Source organism: Ruditapes philippinarum, unplaced genomic scaffold (assembly GCF_026571515.1).
Source record: "Ruditapes philippinarum isolate M1 unplaced genomic scaffold, ASM2657151v2 ctg8946_1_1_1_1, whole genome shotgun sequence".
In the NCBI taxonomy this organism is placed as follows: domain Eukaryota; kingdom Metazoa; phylum Mollusca; class Bivalvia; order Venerida; family Veneridae; genus Ruditapes; species Ruditapes philippinarum.
The window spans coordinates 1-25,953 of NW_026853894.1; the positions used below are offsets into that span (position 1 = coordinate 1).

At 32.9% G+C, this 25,953-nt stretch overlaps 2 protein-coding genes across 2 annotated transcripts; both read left to right on the top strand.

The window, feature by feature from the left end:
* Positions 1-983: 983 nt before the first annotated feature.
* On the top strand, positions 984-5,742 carry LOC132738265 (sulfotransferase 1C2-like). Its single transcript, XM_060725733.1, has 3 exons — positions 984-1,168; positions 1,712-1,889; positions 3,842-5,742. The coding sequence occupies exons 1-3, from the start codon at positions 1,130-1,132 to the stop codon at positions 3,952-3,954; spliced, it is 330 nt and encodes a 109-aa protein (XP_060581716.1). The 5' UTR covers positions 984-1,129; the 3' UTR covers positions 3,955-5,742.
* A 1,458-nt stretch (positions 5,743-7,200) lies between these two features.
* On the top strand, positions 7,201-12,375 carry LOC132738266 (NADPH oxidase activator-like). Its single transcript, XM_060725734.1, has 5 exons — positions 7,201-7,889; positions 9,391-9,473; positions 10,637-10,746; positions 11,549-11,685; positions 12,226-12,375. The coding sequence occupies exons 1-3, from the start codon at positions 7,704-7,706 to the stop codon at positions 10,707-10,709; spliced, it is 342 nt and encodes a 113-aa protein (XP_060581717.1). The 5' UTR covers positions 7,201-7,703; the 3' UTR covers positions 10,710-10,746; positions 11,549-11,685; positions 12,226-12,375.
* The last annotated feature ends 13,578 nt before the right edge of the window (positions 12,376-25,953 follow it).

A 25,953-nucleotide genomic window follows, 5' to 3' on the forward strand; every position in this document is an offset into this window, starting at 1 on the left:
ACCAAAACAAATAGTTATTTTACATAGTTTAAAAAAGATTATAACAATTGAAATACATGTAAACAGAAGTGTAATTTATGTAAAAGAAGTTGTAATGTTCCTTACGACGATACATGATAACAACATAGTTCGTAATGGTTTTTTAAAATTTATATATATAGTTCATATTGATCTTTCCTGTTTTTTTGGTTACTATACTGTTAAAGATACGTATTATAAACTTTAGTCTTTCTGAAGACCTTACTTTAATTTATAAGAATTATGTTTTTTTCTTCTTTTCATTGAAATTCTACCTCAAGAAGCAGACGTTTTCTTGATGTAAACGCTTTTATTCATTTGAAAACAGTATGTTTTCGAGGCATTATTTGTTTGACAGATATAGAGATGATATAATCATATATAATATATATATTCTTTACCTGAGTTTTTAGCTTAGGTGATGTTTTATATATTTCCTAACATAAGTTGATCGTTATGATAACACGCTTGCGGTATACGAGTATCTTGCCAGTATTATATAAAATATTATAATTTAACTGATATATATTATTATTATATAAATGGTATTGAAACTTATACTATAAATATTTTTTACATCTTTTTCAATGATTATACATGTTTTTTTTTAAATATCAAAACGAGAAAAGGGCCATTTAATATAATTATAATAATAGATGCGACTTATTATACCAAGAGAATCTAATTTAATTTATGAATTCATGAGATTCATATGATAAAGGCTAAAGTGTACAACTAATGTATGTTAAGAAGAACATTCTCTTCTCTTAAATTTCCAAATATCATCGAAGAAACAATGCATATTTGTGATTTATGGTGTATAATAACAGATAAAACTGTGCAAGATTTATTTCAGATATCATATAACTTGTCACTTTTTTAAAGATATGTATTATACAAAGGTTTTTTTTCTTGAAGGCATAAAAAATATATAAGGGGGGTCAGTATACTCTTCCGTATCCTTCTTCGTCATGAGTTATGTTTCTTTATGCATATAGTTTACCAAGATTTGTGCAATAGTTTTTGATAAAGTAGTTTTGTTTCAGTGTTATTTGGGTCGTACTTTGATTACTACAATAAATGGCAAGCGGAACTCAAAACTAATCCAAAAATGGATGTCCTTATTGTTCAGTATGAAGATCTAAAAAAGGTTAACATATATTTATTTTCCAATGTTTTAATTGTTAATTTCTATCCATAATATTGCACATTTATAACATAGCATTTCATTGGTCGAGCGTGACTGTCCTGTCATAAAAATCTGTACAACCTATTGGCGTTTTGTTCATTACTATAAATCTTAAACAAATGATAAAACAAACGTCAGAATCAAAATACAGAACGATTTGAGACAATAAAATGTGTAAAGAAGTAAACACTTAATATCTGAAATAACGAAAGATCAGAATGAGAAATGATAAACAGAAACCTTATTGTTAATATGGTATTATACTAGCATGTTCCCTCATCATAAATATATCTATATATATATAAGAGTATCGATATATTGCTTTAATTTTCTATAGAATCTAATATATATCTGATAATATATATCTGTATCAAATTTACAAAACAGTTTATACGAGGTTCACCGTAGACAGAATAATTTTGATATGTATCAAATTTACAGAACAGTTTTTAATAGGTTCGGCGTAACTATACAGAATAATTTTAACCTGTATCAAATTTACAGAACAGTTTACACGAGGTTCGCCGAATACAGAATTATCTCGGTACCAATCACTCAGATGAGCGTTTACGAGAAGTTATAAATAGATGTGCAATCGATTATTTGAGAAATGACGTTGAAAGTGGAAGGGTGGAGACACATCTAAAAGATGATAAAGGAAAGTCGGTGCTTTATAGGAAAGGTACAAACTTTAACAATAATAGTTACAAGTTTTTATCCTCTTTTTTTTTGTTTGACTCAAGAAATATAGATGATATTCACACAAAATGATGGATATTTTACATTATCAATGCATAAGTACACATTATTCTTTTATATGTGTAAGGGAAAAAATGAAAATTTTCAAATAATTAAAATTTTCTTTAACATGATTTGCAGCGCAAATTGGAAAATTAAGATGTTTCTAAGATATAAGACCCTTTAACAGGAAATGTTCTAATATTTTTAAATGCTACAAAAGCAGTATGAACAATCTCCGAATAAAAAATAAAAATCTGTTTTGAGAAATAGGCAGCTGATATTTCATAGTAATGTAGTGAGCACATGACCTAAATAGCACAATGGGCTCATAAAACAGCGGCCTGAACACCGATAAAAGCAGTAAAATTGAGGTAAGCATACAGTTAACGTTCAATTAGGCCGCACGGAACCTTTGTATAAAGTTCACGCACTGGTCTGTCATTGGTTTCTTTTTTAACTATCTCCATTTTGGTCTGAAAGCCGAAAAGGTTGATGTACATGTACAACTTCGTTATGCAACTTTACAAAGGATTGAAATTGTTATGACGCGCAAACTTACAACTGTGCAGAAGATAGCATTACCAGTTTTGCTCAAAATGCGTTTCTTTAAATGAAAAAAACGCATTTTAGTAACTGTTGCACCACTGTGCTAATCAACAAAAATAGCCTTTTCGACTTTCAGGCCTAAACAGAGAGAGCTACAAAGTTACATATAACAGAACAATGCGTGGATTTTATACAGTTGTTCTGTGCGGCCTTGTTTTTGAAATGCTACAAAAAGCAATATGAACAATCTCCAAATAAAAAATAAAAATCTGTTTTGAGAAATAGGCAGCTGATATTTCATAATAATGTAGTGAGCTCATGACCTAAATCGCACAATGGGCTCATAAAACAGCGGCCTGAACACCGATAAAAGCAGTAAAATTGAGGTAAGCATACAGTTAACGTTCAATTAGGCCGCACGGAACCTCTGTATAAAGTTCACTCACTGGTCTGTCATTGGTTTCTTTTTTAACTATCTCTATTTTGGTCTGAAAGCCAAAAAGGTTGATGTACATGTACAACTTCGTAATGCAACTTTACAAAGGATGGAAATTGTTATGACGCGCAAACTTACAATTGTGCAGAAGATAGCATTACCAGTTTTGCTCAAAATGCATTTCTTTAAATGAAAAAAAACGCATTTTAGTACCTGTTGCACCACTGTGCTATTTAACAAAAATAGCCTTTTCGACTTTCAGGCCTAAACAGAGAAAGCTACAAAGTTACCGATAACAGTTCAGTGCGTTGTTCTGTGCGGCCTTGTTTTACGTATAATGTTAACGTAAACTGTATGCTTACCTTAATTTTACTGTTTTACCGATCGTTCAAGACGTCATCTTATGAGCCTATTGTGCGATTTTGGTGAAGTGATCATCCGCAGTATAGCATAAAAAAGATTACATTTCTCTTCAAAAATTATTATAAATTAATTCTAAGTTGAAATAGTTAATTGGCGTAATATGCTGTTGATGCCTTAAGAAACATGTCTTGTCAAAATACCGGTGCTTTGAAATAAAGTATGTTCAATTTCAAGTGAAATCAAATTATCAAATATTAATCTCCATGATTGTTTTTCTTTTTTTTTTTCTTTTTTTTTTATTTCTTTTTTTAATTTGTTATTGTAGCTCTTAAAATATTAATCAAATAATGCCACAATATATTTATTCGCTATTTAGGAGGAAATAAATGCAAAACAAAGAAGGAAATTTCAGGTTTGTATAGATTGGAATACACAGATGAAAAGAACACATACTACAATCTATAAAAGAACCTTTTGCAAAATTATAAACGACGTTTTATCATATTTAACACAAATATGTATCAACATTTGATTTCGATTCTTTTCAGGTATCATTGGTGACTGGAAGAATCATTTTACAGTTGCACAAAACGAAGAGTTCGAGAAAATTACAAATGAGAAAATGAAAGACAGTATATTTAACTATAAAGCATGGAACTGATTGCATTTGTAATCTTCTATGAACTAAAAGTTAATTTTAATAATAAGCATACACCATGTTCATTGTTATTTTGAAGAAAAAAAGTTCTAATCTCAAAATGTATAGTAATAATCAGAGTAACATTAATCCCGTCGTGTTAATTATTAAACAACATGAAATCTGAAGATGACCTATTCTCAAAACTACAGTTATGTGTCCATTAAATTAATGATCGACAAGATAAAAACTGAATTTGGTTTATTATGTCCAATAACCAATCGTGCCTATTTGTACCTTTGACATTCAATAGATAATAAAACTTTGTGTTGTATGTGAATCGCGAGAGGGTATCTACGATTTTAAGAGAGACTTGTGCATCATACGTTGTATCACTGTGGCAGTTTAAAATATATTTTATTAGGCAATTTAACAATTAAGCAGTTTGTTATAAATTGTTTTACAATAAGACGAACTCTTGCACTATGATACCACCAACTTAATAAAGTAACTAAATATTTAGCAATGAAAAATGATTTTTTATCAATGCTTTTGAATATCAAGGATCATAGAGGATAACTTGATAATTCAACATTGAGCGTGTATATCAGGATAGCTATTAAGACAGACTAATACATAAGTTAGATTGTATTCATCAGACTGAGAAATTTCCATTAGAGAAGCCAAATTAATTATAATTATTGTTTCTATAAAGACTTTGATAATTTTTTCCGTTCATGAAAGCTTTTGTTTGAAACATTTATGAGTATTAATAGAATATGTTTGTATGTACAGTAACATTTTTCTTGTATCATAGTTTGAAGACCTTTCTGTTGAAAATGTGTCAGAGTTAAATCGTATACATATACATGCACAGTGCGTTAACTGGAGTGCGGATATTAGTTACCCGCACTCCAGAGCATGCCCATTGATTGGCTCATTTTTGCTGGGGTTTACATATTGTGACGGCAGAGAAGGGAAAGCGACAGAAATGTCATATTCAGATGTTCGTTCATTGGTTCATTTTTGCCGGGGAATATATTGTGGAACAGGGAACGTGCTTTTATGTTTGACTATGATACAAAAGAGAAAGAACACCAAAACACTCGGCAATCTGATTAATACAATATCCCTCGTACGCCCCCTCGTACAAATCAGATAGCCTCGTGTTTCGGTGCTCTTTCTATTACTTATATATCATTTACTGGAAGAGAAATTATGCCCATCTAAGAATATATGATAAGTGAATTGATGAAAATAAAAATAATTAATATTCTGCCATAAGTCATTTTAATCTTATAATTAAAATCATTCTAACGATAGAAACCCACGTGGATCAAGTAAATTTCTATAAATACCTATAACGTATTATTTATCAAAGGGTGGGCAGTCTTTTTACATTTCAGGCAGATTTATATCTTAAATTTCAACTGTTTCAACTCTTGGGCAATCACCATTATTACATTCAATTTTTTTTAATAAATACTCAATTAAGCTCGACTTCACAATAGAAAAAACATAGCATGACTTCACAATGAACCATTGTTAATAAGAGGAGCCATATAACTATAAATATGTGTAGGTGATCGCCCTTCTCTATTGATATGCCTTTTGTCACGCAATTTTTCACAGTCCTGATACTCTGAGATTTATTTAGATGCGGGCGTGAAGTTTAACAAAGCCAAAACAGGTTAGCATTTGTTTTCCTATGATACAGTATTTTGTAGTGTGTTGCATAAAATAAATATTACGATGACTATTTGCTTTATTTTTTTTTTACTCTAAAATATTCAAAATAACAAAGAAAGAAAAAAAACAATGTTTAACACAAAATTAAAGATAAGTATTAGTTTTTGAACAGTTGGTATATATTAAAAAATAAAACAATAAACACTAATTTTTAAAAGTTCATATAATAGAAGCCGTGTTTAAAAGAGCCTATATACAATAAAATGCAACTGTTTGATTAATCAAGGTAGCTACATGTTCTTTTTTTTTCAAAAAGAAAAAAAATCTAAGAAAAGGCAAACATTTCAAAATTAAAAAATAAAATATAAAGAAGCTTGGAACTTATAGATTATGATGTACTTTTCATGTTAGATTGTTATGATAGCTATAATAGAAATATCTCAATACGAAAGTATGACAGTTTTTATTTTGATCTTACTGAAGGCCTTTGAAAATAAACATGTCACGACACCGCGAATTTCAGACAATTACGGAGAATTGCGGAGAATTACGGAGAATTGCGGAGAATTGCGGAAAATTACGGAGAATTCCGTCGAAATGTATATCATATACATATATTTACGTTCCACATTATGAATTTAACTATTAAAACTATTTGAAGGGCACATTATGCCCCCCAAAAATTGTTATTACTTTCAAAACAAAAACAGGTTTCACTTCTGGTGCCGTTATAGTTTCCAAAAAGTTACTTTTTTGCCATTTACCTGAACCATCTTTTGTTTCTGTTGCATTTTCAGTTATTATTTACATTAATATTTATTTAGTATTTTGTATTGAAATCAAAACACTACTTTTTCTACTTAAGGGAGAAATAATTTCACAATAAGTTGGGGGTTATTAGCAACTTACATGCTCTTTATCTAAACATTATAAAATTCATGTTTGCCCTTTCTTACGAAGGAAAAAGATATTCGTTTCTGGGACACCATGTGCCTTTAAAAAGTTGAAAAGTGATAATCTATTTGATTTCGATTTAAGACTACCTTATCTTAGTACATTTATTGCAACATTATATCATTACTGCAATATTTGTTATTAATGCACATATACCTATTTGGTTTATGTTGAGAGTAAAAAGCGTTTAAATTTATGGAGAAAGGGATATTACATGAGGTGTCAAATTAATTGACTTTTCCCAATATTTGTGAAAGGTCTTTGCAGATATATTCTAAAGCTTTTTGAATGCGTAAGAAAATGGTAATCACTGTTAATCCAAAACGAACACTTAAAATTAAAGGCTTAAAACGTGTTATCTTTTATTTACATTATCTACCAATAATAATTGTTTAATAGACCGCGGGTATTTGACGCACACCGTAATATCACATTGCCGTGAAATTTACTACTTTCACGCTTTAAGAACATGAACAAGAACATTTGAGCCGGGTCACGACAAAACCACCATAGTGCGTTTGCGACCAGCATGGATCCAGACCAGCCTGCGCATCCACGCAGTCTGATCAGGATCTTTGCTGTTCGCTATCAGTTTCTCTACTTGTTATAGGGTTTAATAAGCGAACAGCATTGATTCTGATAAGACTGCGCGGATGCGCAGGCTGGTCTGGATCTATGCTGGTCGCAAACTCATTATGTTGGTTTTGTCGTGACACGGCTCATTTGGTTAACTATGCTATTTTAGCATTTCACTACCAATTTCTAAAAAAGTCAAAATTTAGGACATTAAACAGTAGATTCTATTTTTACCCGGGTCGTGTCACGATGATTTTTAAGTCGAAATATGATCTTATTTGTATAATAAAATAATTGTATGTCGGAAACTACATCGCAGGACTAAGGGATTTAAAGAAAGATATATGCAACATTGTATAACCCTATTTATACCCGGGTCGGTATTTTATATTTAAATTATCAGCGTGCTCTCAGGCGAATGGTCAAATTGTCTCTGTATTGTCGAGTGCCTTAAAGTTATTTTAAACACTTGTTTGAAGACTGTGGTTAAAATTCAACATTTGATTTTTTTTTTTGCGGATATTTCTCTTATAAAAATTAGATCATAGTTGAAGATGGTTGAACATGAGCAAATGAAAGAGACGCTGCTAACATGGAACAGCGCTGTAGAACTACATAATTCCGGAAATTACAATGAGGCAATAGAGAATTATTATAAAATAAAAACACTGTCGGCAAGAATGCGGTATAACATAGCGTGTGCTGAAATCAAACTCAACAACGTACTTGCAGCTATTAAGGTAAGATTCGGTTCATTTTTAATATATAAGTATTCGTTTTGTTTAGTTTCAACTATTATATTTATTCATACGGTTGGTTCAATGATTAGCCCCTCAATGCTTAAAAAATGGCTCGGAATTCATTGAAATGAAGAAACTATCTTGGTAGCTAATGAGAGTCATATGCTTTACTTCGTGAAAGCTCGTGTTTGATCAAGGTTCACTCCACCAGTAAAGCTTTAAAGATCTGTTATTCTGTAATTAAGTGTCCGCCCGACTACTTAAAAACACATTAATCTTAATAATCTTTTCGTTGATTGAATCTACGGTTCCTTCCTTTATTTTCGTTCAATATATCTTGTTCTTGTTTGTTTTACATTAACTGACATAAATTATGTAGCTATGTTATGAAGTTGTCTTTGTTTCGGTGTCATGTTCGACAAATGTTGGAATACTGAAAAAAATCATTAAAACATTTCAGCAAAATACTTAAAATCTTTTTTCAAGTCATTTTTTTAAGGTCATTAGCTTGTAATTACTATATACCTTGATACTGTTGATATTATTACACCTGTAAAAGAAATTTTGTTTCAGCTGGTTCGTATATTAACGTTGTTATTATATATAAATCGTCTACATTCGGTTAAGATCGTAACCTTTCGTAAGGTATTTCATTTGGAATGCGTTTGAGTGACAATGTTGTTTTGTTTTACTCTTGGTCATATTAGAGCTTATTTGACTTTCAAAAATAACACGGAAAACAATGGAAATAAAAAATAAACCTTATAAGGCACGAATTGACACAATCTTAAATTCTCGGCATTTTCCGTGATACTTCGGTAAATAAGTAATTAACGAGACGTTCCGAATATATTTGAAAGTTCGTTCCTCCTGTTTAAAGTAATGCTTCATCAATCTTTTAAACTCACGGAAAGTGACGAGACATTCCGAAATTTACGAGCAAGTAATGGAGATAAAAGTTTTACAAAGACAGAATTTGTTATTGTATCGAATTTCACACATTACTTAAATAAATGTTTTCTTATGTTATAAAAGTTAATCTAAACCACACATTCCATTGGATATCTAATCCTTAAAAATCAACTCTTTTTAAAAATGTATAGTTGTAGTACGCGTCAATGTTCACACTCATTGAACAAATAAATTACCAACAAACAAAAAATATCCGTATAGAGAAATTTTAGGAATTTTCTCTTCTGTTCATTCATTCATTTTAGGAATTTCTCTTCTGTTCATTCATTCATTCATTCATTCATTCATTCATTCATTCATTCATTCATTCATTCATTCATTTATTTATTTATCTATTTATATATTTGTTTTATTATTTATTTATTTAATCAATTAATTAATTATTTTATTTATTTATTTATTTATTTATTTATTTATTTATTTATTTATTTATTTATTTATTTATTTATTTATTTATTTATTTATTTATTGTTATTGCTGCTGCTATTTTACATAGCCTTCTATAATATAATTGTTTCTTTGTTTACAGAATCTGACCCTGGCTATTGAACTAGACAATCATTTAGCTATCGCTTTCTTCCTACGAGGAACCTTATATCTTCAACGCAACAGGTTAGTTTTGGTTTCATACCAGTGACGTCATTTCAAGTGTTAACTTCATACATGTATGACATGTATGTGACGTTATTTCAAGTCTTGATCTCATACCAGTGACGTCATTTTAAGTCTTGATTTCATACATGTGACGTCATTTCAAGTCTTGATTTCATACATGTGACATCATGTCAAAGCTTGATTTCATGCATGTGATGTCATTTCTAGCTTGACAAATAAAATAATATAATTATGTTAAGAGTCTTATTTTTTTTGCTAATTAGCAGGATGCCAGGGGCAAATATAGTTTGGACTATTATTACCGAACTGACTACGGTCAGAAATGGACAATCGTTGTTTATCCGAAAAAGAAATGTAAAGAACACAAGGCAATTTTGCCTTAAGGTTTCTGTCTACAATGATAACAATGGCGGAAAATTACTTTCACTGTATAGTTAATTGCAGTTTTCTAAATGCAAGATTAATCATGTAAATACAAATCACCCTAAAGGTATGGTCATTTACAGATTTATACCAGTAAACACCTGTAATAACATAAACACTGGGTTAAGAATTTCGTATGAATGTATCAATTATTGTAAAGCAATATTGACCTAAGACATTTGAATAATATGTAACCCCATTGTCGGTACAGTCAAACATGTGTTTAAGACCACCCCAGAATAGAATAAAAAACCACCGTGTAAATAAATGCCAATCTTCGCAAACCCATTTTGATTGAATAAAACCATTCAAAACCGACTGACCTTCAAATAAAGACCACCTGTCTATAAGAACATGTTCAGTACCTCCCTTGGACAACCTTTGTTCACAGGTGTGACTGTAATTATATCGTACGTATGAGTTCCTCACTAAAATGTGCGGGCTCTACACTTTATCTCATAATATAATGAAATGCTACAAAAGTATGGTAAAAAAATAAAAACTAAACTGTCTTTCTTACAAAAAGTCACGTGGTATAGACACCGTGGTAAAGTGACTGTTTTTAAACAATTTTGTAGATGACTAGAATGTGTTATAGCAGGAGAGGGTGGGGGGTCGGCTTAAAATTAAAATTTGATGTGTCAGCAATTCTGTTAAAATCAATGTCTATATTATATACATGTATAATAATTATGTAGCTTAATACAATGTATATCTGTTATTATGATTTTTTCCAGCATGAAAGAGGCTATATCCGACCTTGAGATGGCACGTGCATTGTTACGAGGAAAACACGTTTATAGACTATAAACCACTAGGTCTACTTATAAGACTTAACAGATTTCAGGTAGGAAGATTTGCACGTGATTTAAAAAAAATTTAAAAAAACATTTAAAATATTTGTACGTGATTTATAAACCACTACTTGTTAAACAAACGCTACTCATACCATAAAGGCCCACATAGCCCGAAAAGTTATCTGTTATTTATTTTGTAAGTGTCATTATATAAGTAACATTAAGTTACACATATACTATATATCTGAGCCAACTTTTCCTTTTTTTGTAATGAGTTATAGCGATTCAATATATTGTATGGAAGTCAAAATACCTTTTGCTCTCTTTTTTAATTTAAATGGTTTTGTTCAGCACTTTTTTTCAAAAGTTTAAAACATCAAATTGTTTTAAATTAATTTTTTTGCAAAACTATTAAACAAAAATTTCCTCTTTTAAAAAAGAGGAAAAAATTTTAGGGGAAATCCACGAAAATTTGAATTTCCTTTCCAAAAATGGCTGTTAAAACTTGGGAACAAAAAAGATAAAAGGAAAAAATACTCTGAAATAATTGAAAATCGGGAAATTTTTGTGGGTTTCTTAGCCCAATTCTGAAAAGAAAAAGTAAATTTAAAAATGTTTTTTAGTTTTGGGTCCTTTTTTCACCAAAATTTGGGATAATTTATTCTGGGGAAAAAACGGAGGGGAGTAAAAGGTCTGAAAAATTTTGCAAAACCTAAAAAATTTTTCCCGTTCCCCGTTTAGGGCAAAAACCCTTTAATGGGAATTTTTTTAACCGGGGGATGATTTATAACAGTTTAACATAAAATTTTCAGGTTTATTTGCTTCGATACTTGACAATTGGCTTTATTTCAGATTATGAATAATCTTGCTGTAGCAAATGTAAAGGTAGACAAAATGTCAGACGCACGTGCACTTCTTCTAGTAAAGCGTTACACGACGCAGACGATTTACAAAAGAAATTAATCAACACTTCATTGGAAAGATTAGATGTATGTTAAATATTTAAATGTTCACTATAAGTTTTTAATTATTTTCGTTTTCTTTATGTCACATGTCCCTACAAATGCACGCGCGATTTTCATAGTATCCATGTAGGTACCAGGTATTCATACTCGATGTACTTTAGAACTAAAATGTTAAAGAAATACTATCATTTACATGCATACAAAATTGGAAGAGAAACAAACTCCAAAGATCAGGCTAAATTGATAAAATTAGTGTTACTTTGTAAGAATAAGGTTTTTTCTTATTTGTTTAGTAATTTTGCGAAAACAGAGTCTAAAACAGAATAAAAAAAATGGTATTTACTGTCGAGAAAAAAATCAATTTGAACAGTAAAATCTGACAGCAATTTGTGTTGCTCAAATCATTATAATTCACTCTGAAAATACGAATAACCATTTCAATGAAGAAACTCCGTCATTTTATACAAGTACACATGTACCTGAAATCCAAAACATAAAAATCAAGCCTGCTTGAATTTATAGGTATATCAAAACTTACAAATGTTGTTTTCCTTTCATTTGCAGGGAGGAAATGTGTGTATGATGCAGACAATGCACGTGTCATGTGACAGAGTGTTTGCTCCGCCCAAATCTGTGACTCAGAACATAGAAAAGCCGGGTATTGTTAGGAAAGCCAAAGTTGTGTCTGCTGCTAATGCAGAAGACAGAAACACAGCCTTCGAAGGTTCTAAACGAGTAAGAATACTTTTCAAATATATCACAAATACGGAAACACGCTGTTTACAGCTTGAAAACAGTAATTTTATTATTAATATCAATTGAATTGTGTCGTAGTTTAAGTCTTAACCTATACACGTACTCGTTCATATTTCCGAAACATTTTTTCAAATTAGATTTATTTTATAGACTAATCAAGCTTCTATATTCTTTGTATAGTTTTGGAACAGTCAATTTCAACATTATGATTAGTCAGCACAACATTATAGAACCTGGTCACTCTGCAAGGAGCGCAGGCTTACCTTGCTACATCAAACAGGTTCCGTTTCCTCAAGTGTAAAGGATAACGTATATACGACATTATATATGTGACATGTTTAATTTTTCCTTGTTTGAAATAGAATAAAACAGGATTTAAAAGCAAACTAACATTAAAGAGCTCTATAGACTCAAGCCGAGAGCAATGAATAAATAATAACATAAGATAATTCTTTAAATCCATTGCAGGTGCGTCAGTTAAAACTCAAACCAGTTTCAGCAGAAAAAACAGTCAACCCTTTACAACGTTTCGTTAAAAAGCGAACGCCACGAAGCCCACAAAGTACTGCGGAAGTAAATGGACCTCAAGCATTCAATGGGATGAAATCAAGCAAATCTATGAGCGACCTACGCGCAGACGACAATTCAGTTATACCCAGAAGTAGTAGTCCATTTGTAAAAATCAAGCGTTTGTTTCAGAAAAGAACTTCCGATTCGACAGATTTCCCACCAAGCCCCAAAATAAGACTTAATCGTTCATGTGGGGACTTAGAGACGCATTTAAGGCCGGATGTTAGTAATGCCGTAAAGTCGTTTCCGCGTAGCCCATTCTCGGGAGTGAGAAAACTTTTAAATAATAAGAGGAAAGTTTGCACGCAATTATCATCTAGTGACGAGCAGATACCAGTGTTAGTTATGAGAGGAAGCCACTCTCTCGAAAATTTGGACAGACTGGAAACTTCGCCTCATATAAGAAACAGCAAAGAGAGACAAATACCAAACATCAAGCATAATAATTCATCATATGAAAAACTAAATTTTAGTTCCAAAGAACATAGGAATTCTCTAGGCACCGTGTTTGGCAATTACTTAACTATTGTCAACCAAACACTGACTAGATCATGTGACGTCCTCACGGCTGTCGTCACGCCCACTGAATACGAAAACGAAGTTTTTACAGCGGAATCAAACCAAGGTTTTGTAAATGAAAACGAGAATAATTCCATGACAAAATCTAGTAAAACTGCACATTTTTACATCAATAGTGTAGATTTAGCAGACGATATCACACAAACTGATTATGTTACTTCCGATAGTATTGAAAAGGAAGAGGAGGTGAAAACTCATCCAACAACAAGAAAGTCACGCCCACCTCCGCCTTCTTATCCCCCTCCCCCTTTGCCTCCTTCTGTTGTTATCAATGGTTAATACAAGATACTGTCATATTTGAAAATCAACGACTAGTCTTGCATAAAACCTGCGCCCGTAGATATCATCGGAGAAGAAAAGTATTTTACTTCATTGATTCAGTTCATGTAATAATGATTGTGACATATTCGCTTGCGATGACGTAATATAACACGTGTTATTTGTTACTGCTTCATGAAAATGACAACATCACATGTATGACCGGTACCGTTAGCCTAGTGGTTAAGACGTCCGCCTTCGGATCGGGAGGTCGAAGGTTCGAGTCCCAAGGAAGCGTTAATTGAAGGAGGGACTCATTCCGAAATGGCCGCTTCGTGAGCCGCGAGGTAGTTAAAGTGAATGGTTACCGATTTCTATCCGCCTGGCGCCTGGCATAGTGGCATTTACCTTTACATGTATGACGTTAGTACTGTAAAAGTACAGTTATTTTCTATAATGTCTCGTGCTTTTGTAATATGCATAAAGAAAAAGAAAACCGATGTTAAACTGTCAATATAGCACGGTGTGGAGTTCAGATGGGCAGTAAAATAAACACGAAGGTCGTAGGCCTGAATGATTAATAGCAATCATCTGAACGACATACCGTTCTATATGTATAACACAGATCACTCAAAATCAAGATCGATTTCCATTCTAACACGTGAAGAACAAAAGTTGGACTATATTTTTGGTTGGTAATTGTTTTTAGCATCATTGTTTCTAGAAGCGACATAATTTAAAGGCTTCCCAGTCGGTTGAAAAAAATGCCGTTAAATCTACCGTTTGAACAAACATTTTGAGAATAACAAATTTTGAAAACGTTGATAAAGTTATTTGGTTATTTATTTTATTTCTTTTTATATTTGTCAAGCGAAATACAAAGTATCTACATTGAAATAATAGTTATATTAAGCTGTTTGAAACATGATTATATCGATATATTACTTTCTTTGTGAAGGTTTCTAAAGAAATCTATTGAAGAGCGTTTAACACGAGGACACTAAAATCTTGATTTTAAAAAAGATTGATGCTTAATTTTATTTTTGAAAAATGAAATCAAAATGTACAATAAAACAATGTCATGTATATCTAAATGGAAAAATAATATGAGCAAAATAAAGAAGTAAGCTATACAATTTTACAAAAAGGTCTTGTTCAGAGTTGCCAGGAAGGAGCCTTATTGAGCGCTCTTACATATATTCATCGCAGACAAATTGGTAACAAATTATAAGCAAATACATTTTTGCAAAGACCTTTATACACACAATACGTTTGAAAGGCAAATATGTGACATCTTGAGATACTTGTTCCTCGTTTAATATAATCAGGAAAGAAACAAGCAAGTAAATATCTTATATTTTCGATTGATGCACATAGATTTATCCAATTTTCATTTTAAGTGGTACATTGAAAATCTATTTGTATATGTAATTTTACTTAGTTCCGTATTATCGTTATCAATGCAATGTAATCAGTAATGTATCCTAAAACAATAAGGTAAGCAAAACAGGAGGCCTCACTATTATACTGAAAGAGTTTAACGTCGTTGAAGGGGAAGCAATTCAAGTTGTGTACCGATTTTGTGTATCCGTGATTATCGTTTTGAAATAAAGGGCAATAAGCAACTTTGATACCAAACAACTTTAAACTGTATACCTGCAATATTTAACGTTCTGAGTACTTACGACAACTCTTTAGATATATACTTTTATTTCCTCCATATTTGGAGATCAAAACATATTTACAATTAAATACATTGTCATATCAACTATATATAAATAGCTGCCGGTTTCTTTTTGCCGCGCCAGTTTTTGGCAAATTCAACCCCTATTTTTACGCGCTTTAAAAAAATGAAAACTATCTTAAATTGTCATATTTACTACAAGGTTTAAAAGTTAATATGTTTTGTTTTTCTATCTTTAATACTTTTTTGTAAAAATGCATTTAAAGTTTGCATTTGCCATGGCAAAGTGTGTTTTGCCATGGCATTTCGGCATTTTGCCATGGCAAATAATTTGCCATGGCAAATTAGAATTGCCATGGCAAGGTTTTTCCTACTTTTGCCATGGCAAATTTGCCATGGCAATTATTTTTTTAAAACATCACAAAACTTTCTAAAACTTATCCTATGACATGTTATTGGTCGTATTGTTATGTTTTTATTGTAATCTCTATTTTTTTTCATTTTGCCATGGCAAATTTTTGCCATAGAAATGCCATGGCAAATTTCTGCCATGGCAAATTTGCCATGGCAATTCCATGGCAAAAATTTGCCATGGCATGTCCATGGCAAAAATTTGCCATGGCATTTGCATAAAAGTTTGCCATGGCAAAATATTATCAATAAAAAAAAAATTTTTTTTATAAATTTATACATGGCAAATGACATATTAAGGAATATAATGTTTAAAATTTTAAAGTTAACGCAAAGAATATCTTTTCAACCACTGGTCCTATTAATTAGAATAGATTGTATATGACATTTTAAAATGACAATAATTATGAGATCAAGGATCAAATATAATCATTTATGCTAAATAATAATAATAAAGCTTGAGTGGTAGTTATATAACAGAGAAAATAAGAATCCCTAAAGAAAGCCCAACACTGCAAATTTGAAAATTTGAGCCTGTTCATGGACGGTACTGGTAGTCCAGTGGTAGGACGCGCGCTTAGGGATTGAGAGGTCCTGAGTTCGAACCCCACCAATGGCACTGCTAATTTCCTTGAGCAAGAAATTTACCTGCGATTGCTTCACTTCACCCAGGTGTAAATGGGTACCTGCGATGGTGGTATAATTCCGTTGCGCCAAAGTGTGGGCTGCACTAAGCGGAGTTAAAAGACTCCCTAGGGATATTGATAGATAGATATCAGTAGCCCGATGACCAGGGGCAATACTAGCAGCTGTAAAGTCGGTGAACGTGCGTAAGCATGAAACTTAGACTATAAAATGCAATTACTTTACTTTTACTGGTAAGTGCAAATTACCGTCAACGTCCCCTAGCACCGGCTTAAGCAGTATATAACATTTTAACATAAACTGGTAAATTTAGAATGTTGAAACATCCGCATATGTGTTCATATGGTGGTTATCATGGAACCTTTAATGTGACACGTTAGTACCATTCCATGAAAAGCGGCATATTACAATATGCTTATAATAACATAAATAACAGACTTTACTTGTTAACTATATATAACTTTTAAACACCACAATTTTGTATAAATATGTGCAATTACATTTTTTTGTTTCCGGTTTCTTCATTTATCATGCAGTCTGCGTGATAAAGGACTGCTAAGGAAAGACAAGGAAATGATGGGAGATGCATTGGTACAAATGTTATGGAGGGCACCCTTATAACCTTGTTATTTGTAAAATATTCCGTTAACGCAACAAGATCATCTCGAGCAAACAGGACGTTTCGCCCCTAACCAAATCGGCCCTTAACAACTGCTAGTCCCAAAAATGCGCAAATTCTTGGTATAATGAGTAATGAGTGTATTAATTTGCTATCCAAAGGAAAATATAGTCAATCTTTGTAAAATAGTTTAGTATCATTTATAAAGTGGTCTGTGGAATGTTTTAATTTTCAATTTTATTCTGATGGTACTATATTTACCAGGATTGGCAGGAGTGTAAGAATTAAGTGGTCCATCATCAAATCATACGGAATCAATCCTGCGCGAAATTATCATTCTTTTAGGATAGTAACCTCAATTTCAAGAAGGAAATGTTCTAGTTGAAGCGAAAATGGAAAAGTTACCGTCCCTTAAAGAGTACTCATCATTTGCATTAAATCAAAACACATATTTCCCGTCGATAATTTGTATAAACTTTTACTGTAAAATATGATAAACAAGACCAACAAGGAAAGAAAGTATGTTTGCGGTGGTTCCCCCGTCATGTAATTTCGTTAATTCGTTATGCATATTGAAAATGTAAGCAACGATTGATAAGAGGCCGGGAAATATATTTGAATATTCGAAACACTACAGAATATTCGAACATTTAAAAACGAATAAGAACAATCGAAAAACAGAAGAAATGTTGTATTTTTTGTACATTCAAATTTCAATCAAGATCGTAAATTAAACCCTTGACCTTTACTTGTACCGGTGTTCATATGTTTGTTTAACGCGTGACATCGACTGTCGCCAATTAAAGCCTCGGTCTCACTTACTCCCGGCAGAGCCCAGGACCATCCCGGTAAGTTATCGGGATGATCCGGGACGATCCGGGATGAAATTATTGTTGCGGTCACACTTACCCCTGCAGCACTACGGTAGTTCCCTGCTAACCACCCCGGATGCGCTCCGGATCATCCAGGCAGAGCCCAGGTGAAGCTACGGTTCATGCCGGTGCTTCCCCGGTCGTTCCTGGATGACCCCGGAAGAGCCCCGGTTGACCCAGGCAGAGCCCCGGTCGATCCAGGCAGAGTCCCGGCAGAGCCCAGAACGATCCAGGCAGAGCCCCGGTAGAACCCCGGTGTATTGAAAACGCCCGAAAATGATAACATTGATACATAATTTTTATTTAATATAATATCTATTGTTCCAGAATAGTAATTCATGATGATTTTCTGAAAAATCCTTATGCCATACTGGATAGAAGGGAATTGGGAAGGCTTTTAATACAAGCAAGTGCAATCAATCATCGCAAATTGTCGTTATTCTTTTGAAATGATCCGGGCTTTGCCGGGGCTCTACCGGGGTCAATCGTAGCTCTACCTTTATCCTCCGGGGCTCTGCCGGCATTTACCGGGGTTCTGCCGGCATTTACCGGGGCTCTACCGTAGCACTACCGTAGCTCTACCGGCTATATCATACCCCAGATCATCCCCGGTTTGTGCCGGCAGAGCTACGGTGCTTTTCCGGTATAACCCCGGTCGTTCCCGGCAGAGCTAAGGATGAAGCCGGCAAAGCTATACCTTCCCGGATCATCCCGGACCACCCCGGTGATATTAAATATTTTATTCCATCCGGGGTCGAGTCCCGGATGTTCCCGGATCATCCCGGACGTTGCCGGCAGAGTTACGGATGTACCCCGGTTGTTCCCGGTAGTACCCCGGGCGTTCCCGGATCACCCCGGACCTCTACCGGGGCTCTGCCGGGGCTCTGCCGGGATGTAAGTGAGACTGTAGCTTAACTGTGAAAAGTTGTGAGTATAGTTTATCAAAAGGGCAACCGTTTCACAGTTTGTAATTAACCTGTTAAAAGTATATAATGTAAAATTTTCCGATTTTAATTATCGTATTTTATTGTTTTCTGTGCTATAATATCTAGGTGGCGTGAGGGATGTTGCACTTATTTATTATCCCTCATGTATAGACTCAATCAAACCGAGTCTGCAATTTTCATGTAATTTTGTTGTGATTAATGCTTCCTGTGGATCACTTTGTTTCCAGATTTTTTTCGATCAATCTATAATTGTCTTCAATTGTGTAAAGAAAAATGAATTTGCACGTATAAATCGGCGCGTTATGAAGGCACGGAAAGTGTCATCCCTAAAGACCAAACTTGTCAAACTTGAAAATATTGCATGCTCGGTTTGATTGACCCTGTTTATGGACGGTAATGTCAAGTGCAAACTACCGTCTACGCCCCCTTGTACCGTCTTTAGCAGAATTCAACATTTTAACATGGAATGGTGAAACTTCTGTATTTATCTATTTTTTGAATTTAGAAACATCCGCAGATGTGTTCAAACGGCGGGAATCATGGAACCTTCAATGTGACACAGAAGTGCCATTCCATGAAAGGCGGAGTATTGTCCCCTAGTAATAATCAAAGGGCTGCAAGCTCTGTGATATTTTCTGATCTTTGCAATTTCAATCGTACTGTTTATCCGTATGTATTTTCCTGTATATCCTGACATCGCTAAAAATAGCATTTTAATTGATTAAAATCATATTCATCCGCGTGCATGTATTGACAATTCTATAAGTCAACGCTACTTTTAAACTTTAAATGCGTTGTAATATGTTTGATACATGTAACAAAAAAATATTTCTTCCTTTTACATCGCAAGTTTTAAGCTGTTTTGAGAACTACATTGTATATATATAAACATGAGGACACAGAATCTAGTATAGCAATGTTTGTTTATCTCATCATATTTATTTACTTTCTTTTAGAAATAGTTCGGGCGTTTGGTTTACCAAGTACCAAAAAATGCCCCATCGTATATATTGATAAAAATAAAATTAAAGGTGTATAGAACACGGAGCGTAAAATTTATGGAGGGCGATCGTTGCCAAAATTCCAGACATGTAATGTGTTCCTTTTGAAAACTACTTTTGAAAATGCGAACATGTATGTCTAGCATTTTTGATTGCATTCGTGCACAGCAAATGATATGCCTCTTAATCCAATCTTTTAATTGAAGGCGCCCGCTTTTAAATAACAAGTTTACATGTAAATCTTAACAACTGACCTAACACACATTTACAAGTTCGTATCTACCATTGCATATAATACATAAGCATGTTTACACACTTGTAGATATATATATATATATATATGTACCTGAAAAACACAAATGAAATGTAAAACTCGAATGCAGAAAATATAATTTAATAAAACGTGTTTCCAGTCGTAGAACTACAACAGTACATTTACACAGTTACATGTTTAAAATGACAAAAGTAGATTCACAAAGTTAAACGATTTTAAGTCATGCATGACGCCCCGCCCCTCTCTGAGTACTTACGATCTTCTATCACGGAAATGTACGGACAGGTATAATACCCGTCGCCTCTCTCCTATTTCTCAATAAAGTGAAGGAAAACACGGCGTCCATTCTAACTTTTTTTTATTTCTATAAAAAGTCCAATATAATTGTATCAAATGAAAGATTACTCCATAAGCTTTCTATGAGTGCCTCGGAAATAAAAATGAATTAAATAGATGTATTGATTTTTTTGTTGTTTTTTTAGTCTGAAAATAACACTCTCGAATTGGTAAGAAAAACACGGCGTTCCCTCCAAACTTTTTTTTATTTCGTTATATATTTTTGATAATTTTGGATTGAAATAAAAGTGTGATTAATACGATTTATGATGTATAATTATATAATGCCTCAAAATAAAAAGGAATTAAATCAAAATGAATTAACTTTTCGTTAAAAAGTTTATCATGTTATTTTCTGTAAAATAGAGAAAATAAGAATCCCTAAAGAACGCTCAAAACGACAAAATTGAGAATGTTGCAGGCCGGTTTGATTGAGCCTGCTCATGGACGGTAATGGAAAGAGCAAGTTATCGTCCACGCCCCTAGCACCGGCTTAAGCAAAATTCAACATGAACTGGTACAATTTTGAATTTTGAAACATCCGCAGATGTGTTAATATGGTGATTATCATGGAACCTTCAAAGTGACACGTAAGTGCTATACCATGAAAAACGGCATATGATCCCCAAGTAAAAAAAAACAAAACACACTCTGAAATTCAGTAAGAGAAACATGGCGCCCCCTACTTACTTTTTTTTATTTCTTGGTCAATTTTGATAATTTTAGAATATGATAAACAAGATCATCAAGGAAAGGCGGCGTTGATAATTTTAGACTCAAGTAAAAAAATCTGGAAACAAAGTGATCCCTCGGAAGCATTAATCACAACAAAATTACATAAGAATTGCAGACTCGGTTTGATTGAGTCTGTACATGAGAGATAATGAATAAGTGCAACATCCCTCACGCCCCCTAGCACCGGATTGAGCGGTACTCAATTCTCAACACTTAATAGTGCTTAAGAATCCTTAATGAACTTTCTAGTGATGCCTTAAAAATGAAAATAATTACGTAGAAGTATTAAAAATTTTGTTTCTAACTTATCGTTGTTTTTTTTTCTCTTAAATCCACACTCATATATTCGGAAAAAAATAACGTCGCTTCCTTTAGATACTTTATTCAAAAAGGAAAATAAATATTGAATGAAGTTAAGACCATAAGTTTTGAACAAGTATATTAAAAATCTGGAAACAAGGTGATCCCTCGGAAGCATTAATCACAACAAAATTACATAAGAATTGCAGATTCGGTTTGATTGAGTCTGCACATGAGGGATAATGAACAAGTGCAACATGCCTCACGCCCCCTAGCACCGGCTTGAACGGTACTCAATTCTCAACACTTAATAGCGCTGGCGTCAATGATCCCGAAAGACCAGAAAAATATAACAACACTGAAGTGAAGTACGGGCAACTTTTTACAGCTGCCTCACGGCACTTGAAACCTGCTGTTGTGAAGTATAAAAATCTGGAAACAAAGTGATCCCTCGGAAGCATTAATCACTACAAAATTACATAAGAATTGCAGACTCGGTTTGATTGAGTCTGTACATGAGGGATAATGAACAAGTGCAAAAAGTTTTTATTCATACTGAAAATACCTTATTAAAGATTGTACATATGTGCTACGGATAAGTATTTTCTTGATTTCGGAAAGGAAATCTCGGTGGCCGCTTTAAAATATACTTGCATAGTTTATGTTGAAAATGAAATTTGTGCCAATACATTTTTCAATGATACCAATAAGAATATTGGGTGGTTTTTTACATTATTAATAAAATTACTCCCTTGAAGTTGGTCATTGTTTCCCCTAAAAATTTCCCAATCGCCGATGTTTCTCAGGAATATATGATAAACAAGATCAACAAGGAAAGGCGGCGCTCAATGAACGCAACCCCACATGACCCAGCAACAAGAACAAGTGGCAAGAAGCCAAGGCGGACCCAAAACAAAACACAGGACAGAGCACTAGGCAGAGCACGGACAGGCTAATCACTAAAATGATAAATAATTTGTAACTGATAAAAACACGATGTTACAAATAAGGTACGGTATTGCATAAGGTTTCTTGCATAGTAGACTGGCGTTTCCGTGTGTTTAGCCATGCCGGATATTTCATACTGATAGCGATTACATAATTCAATCCGATAAACAAGTGTGCCGTTGATCATGTGTATCATTAAGTAATACATGTAGATAAGAAATTAGTCTATTTGAATATGCCAGGAAGCATATACTTAAACACGAGAAAAAAGATAGATATAAAACCGTGTTTTATCTGCCTTGTAAACAATTCACGCACGGCAACATGATAAATTTATATTCACTTTAATTCATTATATACGAAAATAATATACCCTATAGGTAACATCTTTTGAAATATCTTAAGAGAAAATACTTAAATTGTTTTATTCCAAATAATTATATATCAACACATTTTCATATTGAAATATCAAGGCACTAATTTTATACAATAATCATTCGGATACCGGCCAGTAATAATAACAACTATATTGCCACTTCATAGTGGAAGAGACTGGGCCATGCTGCTATTTGCCGTTCAAAAGAGACAGGGAGAGAGTTTTACTAATAGATGTTTAGAAAAAAGTAACAGTAAACGCTATAAACATAGCACAAAGTACTATTATATTCCCGAGTGAACAATGTTGCTGCTCCTTTAACTTCTCCACAAGACGCCGGTTATTCCTTACAACGGACGGAAATAGTCCATCTCACAGATGCAATTCGATCAATCTGAAACTTTTCGTCATTTTTATAATTAAACATATCTTGTAAAGCTGATAAAGACACCTATCTCGCATGTTTCGTTTGAAAGATGTAAACGTGTATCCCTTTTTATGTCAAAAGGTTTTTGTCATTAATCATGTTAAGTATATCTAATATGATATACTCAAATAATAATAATAATTATATACATGAACATAAACCTTAACGCATACAAGGATTCGCGCGTGTGTGTGGGGGGAGCAGAGTGACCGGGAGTAGGGGGAGGGGGGTCATTATAATTTTCATTAAGTGAACTTAGGCGAATATCTAATTGTTATAGCAGACATAAGAATACGGGACGGCGGTGGTTCTACTCTGGTGACTGCTCGTATCTGGTGGTAAAAGTTGACTTTGACTGCTATCATTAAAGGCCCATTATGCCTAAAAGCAATATTTTTTATTTCTCAAAGGCATTCTATTTTTGGTATCTTGTTACAGTTTAACATAATATTGAATAATTAAAATAATAGATGGACTATCTTTTTATTCTAATACTCTGTTGGCAAGTTTTATAATTATATTTAATGGAAGTCAAAGTACTACTTTGTTTACATTTTTCTACCTTTAAGACACATAACGGAATATTTATTGTCCCTTTCTTTACTTGTTAAACATCTTATATGCTTTAAATTCATTACTGAAACATTATCAAACATGTGTTTGACATTTCTTAAGAATAAAAAATATGTATTTCTGATGAATAATGTGCCTTAAAATAGTCTATAAAATTAATTAAACCTATTCAAACTGTTAATGTTTAAAGTTTACCGTAGGTAACTTCACAATCAAATATGATGTAGGATTTAATCAAGTAAGCTGAAAAGTAAATACTTGTTCATGTACATGCATTATCACATGTTAGGACCTTTTTGAAAGATTATTAACAACATAGCAAGTTTTTCCTCTTCATATTATGGTGAACTATATACTTTCATAAAACTGAAGAAAAGTCTTTAAAGAAAAGAGTAGATCATGAGTAACACACGCTTTCAAATAAATGAATAAATAAATAATAAAGAGTGCAGATTTATGAGAAATTTAACTGCGAACAGGTACACGATACTATACCGTTAAAGGTTGAATCTTTATTTCTATAACTTTTTTTCGTTTTACCCCTTTCTTTTCTTTTTTCTTTACGAAAGTGTTCATGCGTGAACCTTATTCGGTTATGTTTAGTACCTTTACGGTACATGTATAACTTCCTGTACTGAGACAATGACACTCGGAAATTTCTGTAATTGATGTACATTATCGAGTTTACCCGAACATTATATGATTCTGTAGAACTTGTCTTAAATGAATAGTCAGATGTATATGTTTGTGTAGGAAAGAGACTGACAGAAGGAAATTTATTTTTCTTTTCCAAAATACTCCTAACTTCTGCATACGATCACTTTTTATGCTCACGTTATATATGTTAACGTAAGTTTAATAATGATAACTATGTTATTATATTATTATGTCTAAAGGCATTAAGGCTTAAAGTTATTTTATTTTGATTTACTTAAACACCATGTTTGGAAAAAAGAGCGTTGTTTTCTAAAGTAGAAGTTTTGAGCCTGTGGTAATTTTTTTCGCATGATTCACATAACTGTCTTCAGCATAATACATACAGTACTAATACTGTACATAAGTACCTGAGTTCCTTTATCATATGTCGAAGACTATTTTCGTTGTATATTTATTTTCTGTTAAATATTACATACAAAACCCCATGCCGAAGTATTCACGTACGTGAACTTATTCGGTTATGTTTACTTTTTACGGTAAACATTTAATTCCGGTTTAAATAATATCTGTGTGACTTGCTGGTTTATCAATAAAACGACAAAATTTCGGAAGATGACATCATGAAAACCATGTACACCATATTTTTTACCGCGTTTACACCGATAGTTGTTCGTCTTTTGTACTGGATAATTCTATTCTTAGAGGATTAAATGGTTTCTTCCATTCTTTTACATGTAACATAATGAAAGCATGACATTTGTTGAAAGAAAGTCATATTTTAGATCAAAAATTGCCCGATAACATCATGGTGATATATTAATATAGATATATTCTTTTCATGTACAATGTGCTAAACAATCTCAGTTTTATAATGTATTTTACAATTCAGACAAATGTCAGACATGAATATTATTGTGTTAGATGAGACTCCTGCTTAGGATTATATCACCCTGCCTTTTATGAATGAATCGGTATAATTTATTCCAGCGCTTTTAAGTGTTGACATTTGCAGTACTACATGTAGTTGCATTCACTCTAAATTGCAACGTGCTGATAACTTCAGTACATGCCGTGTACTCTTAAGGTACTCTTCGAAATGTGGTACGATCAATCACAGTGAAAATGACTTTCACCATCCGAGATTCGAACCCCGGGTATCCAGATTTACTTCGAGCCGAACGGTACGGATAGTCCCAATTTCAAGCATGCGCATGTCTTTTATATTGACTTGGACTGCCTTCACCCTCTATGTCTTCATTATCTTGCAGACGTTGGAATATGTAAGTATAATAATTATTGAATCAATCGTTGCTTACATTTTCAA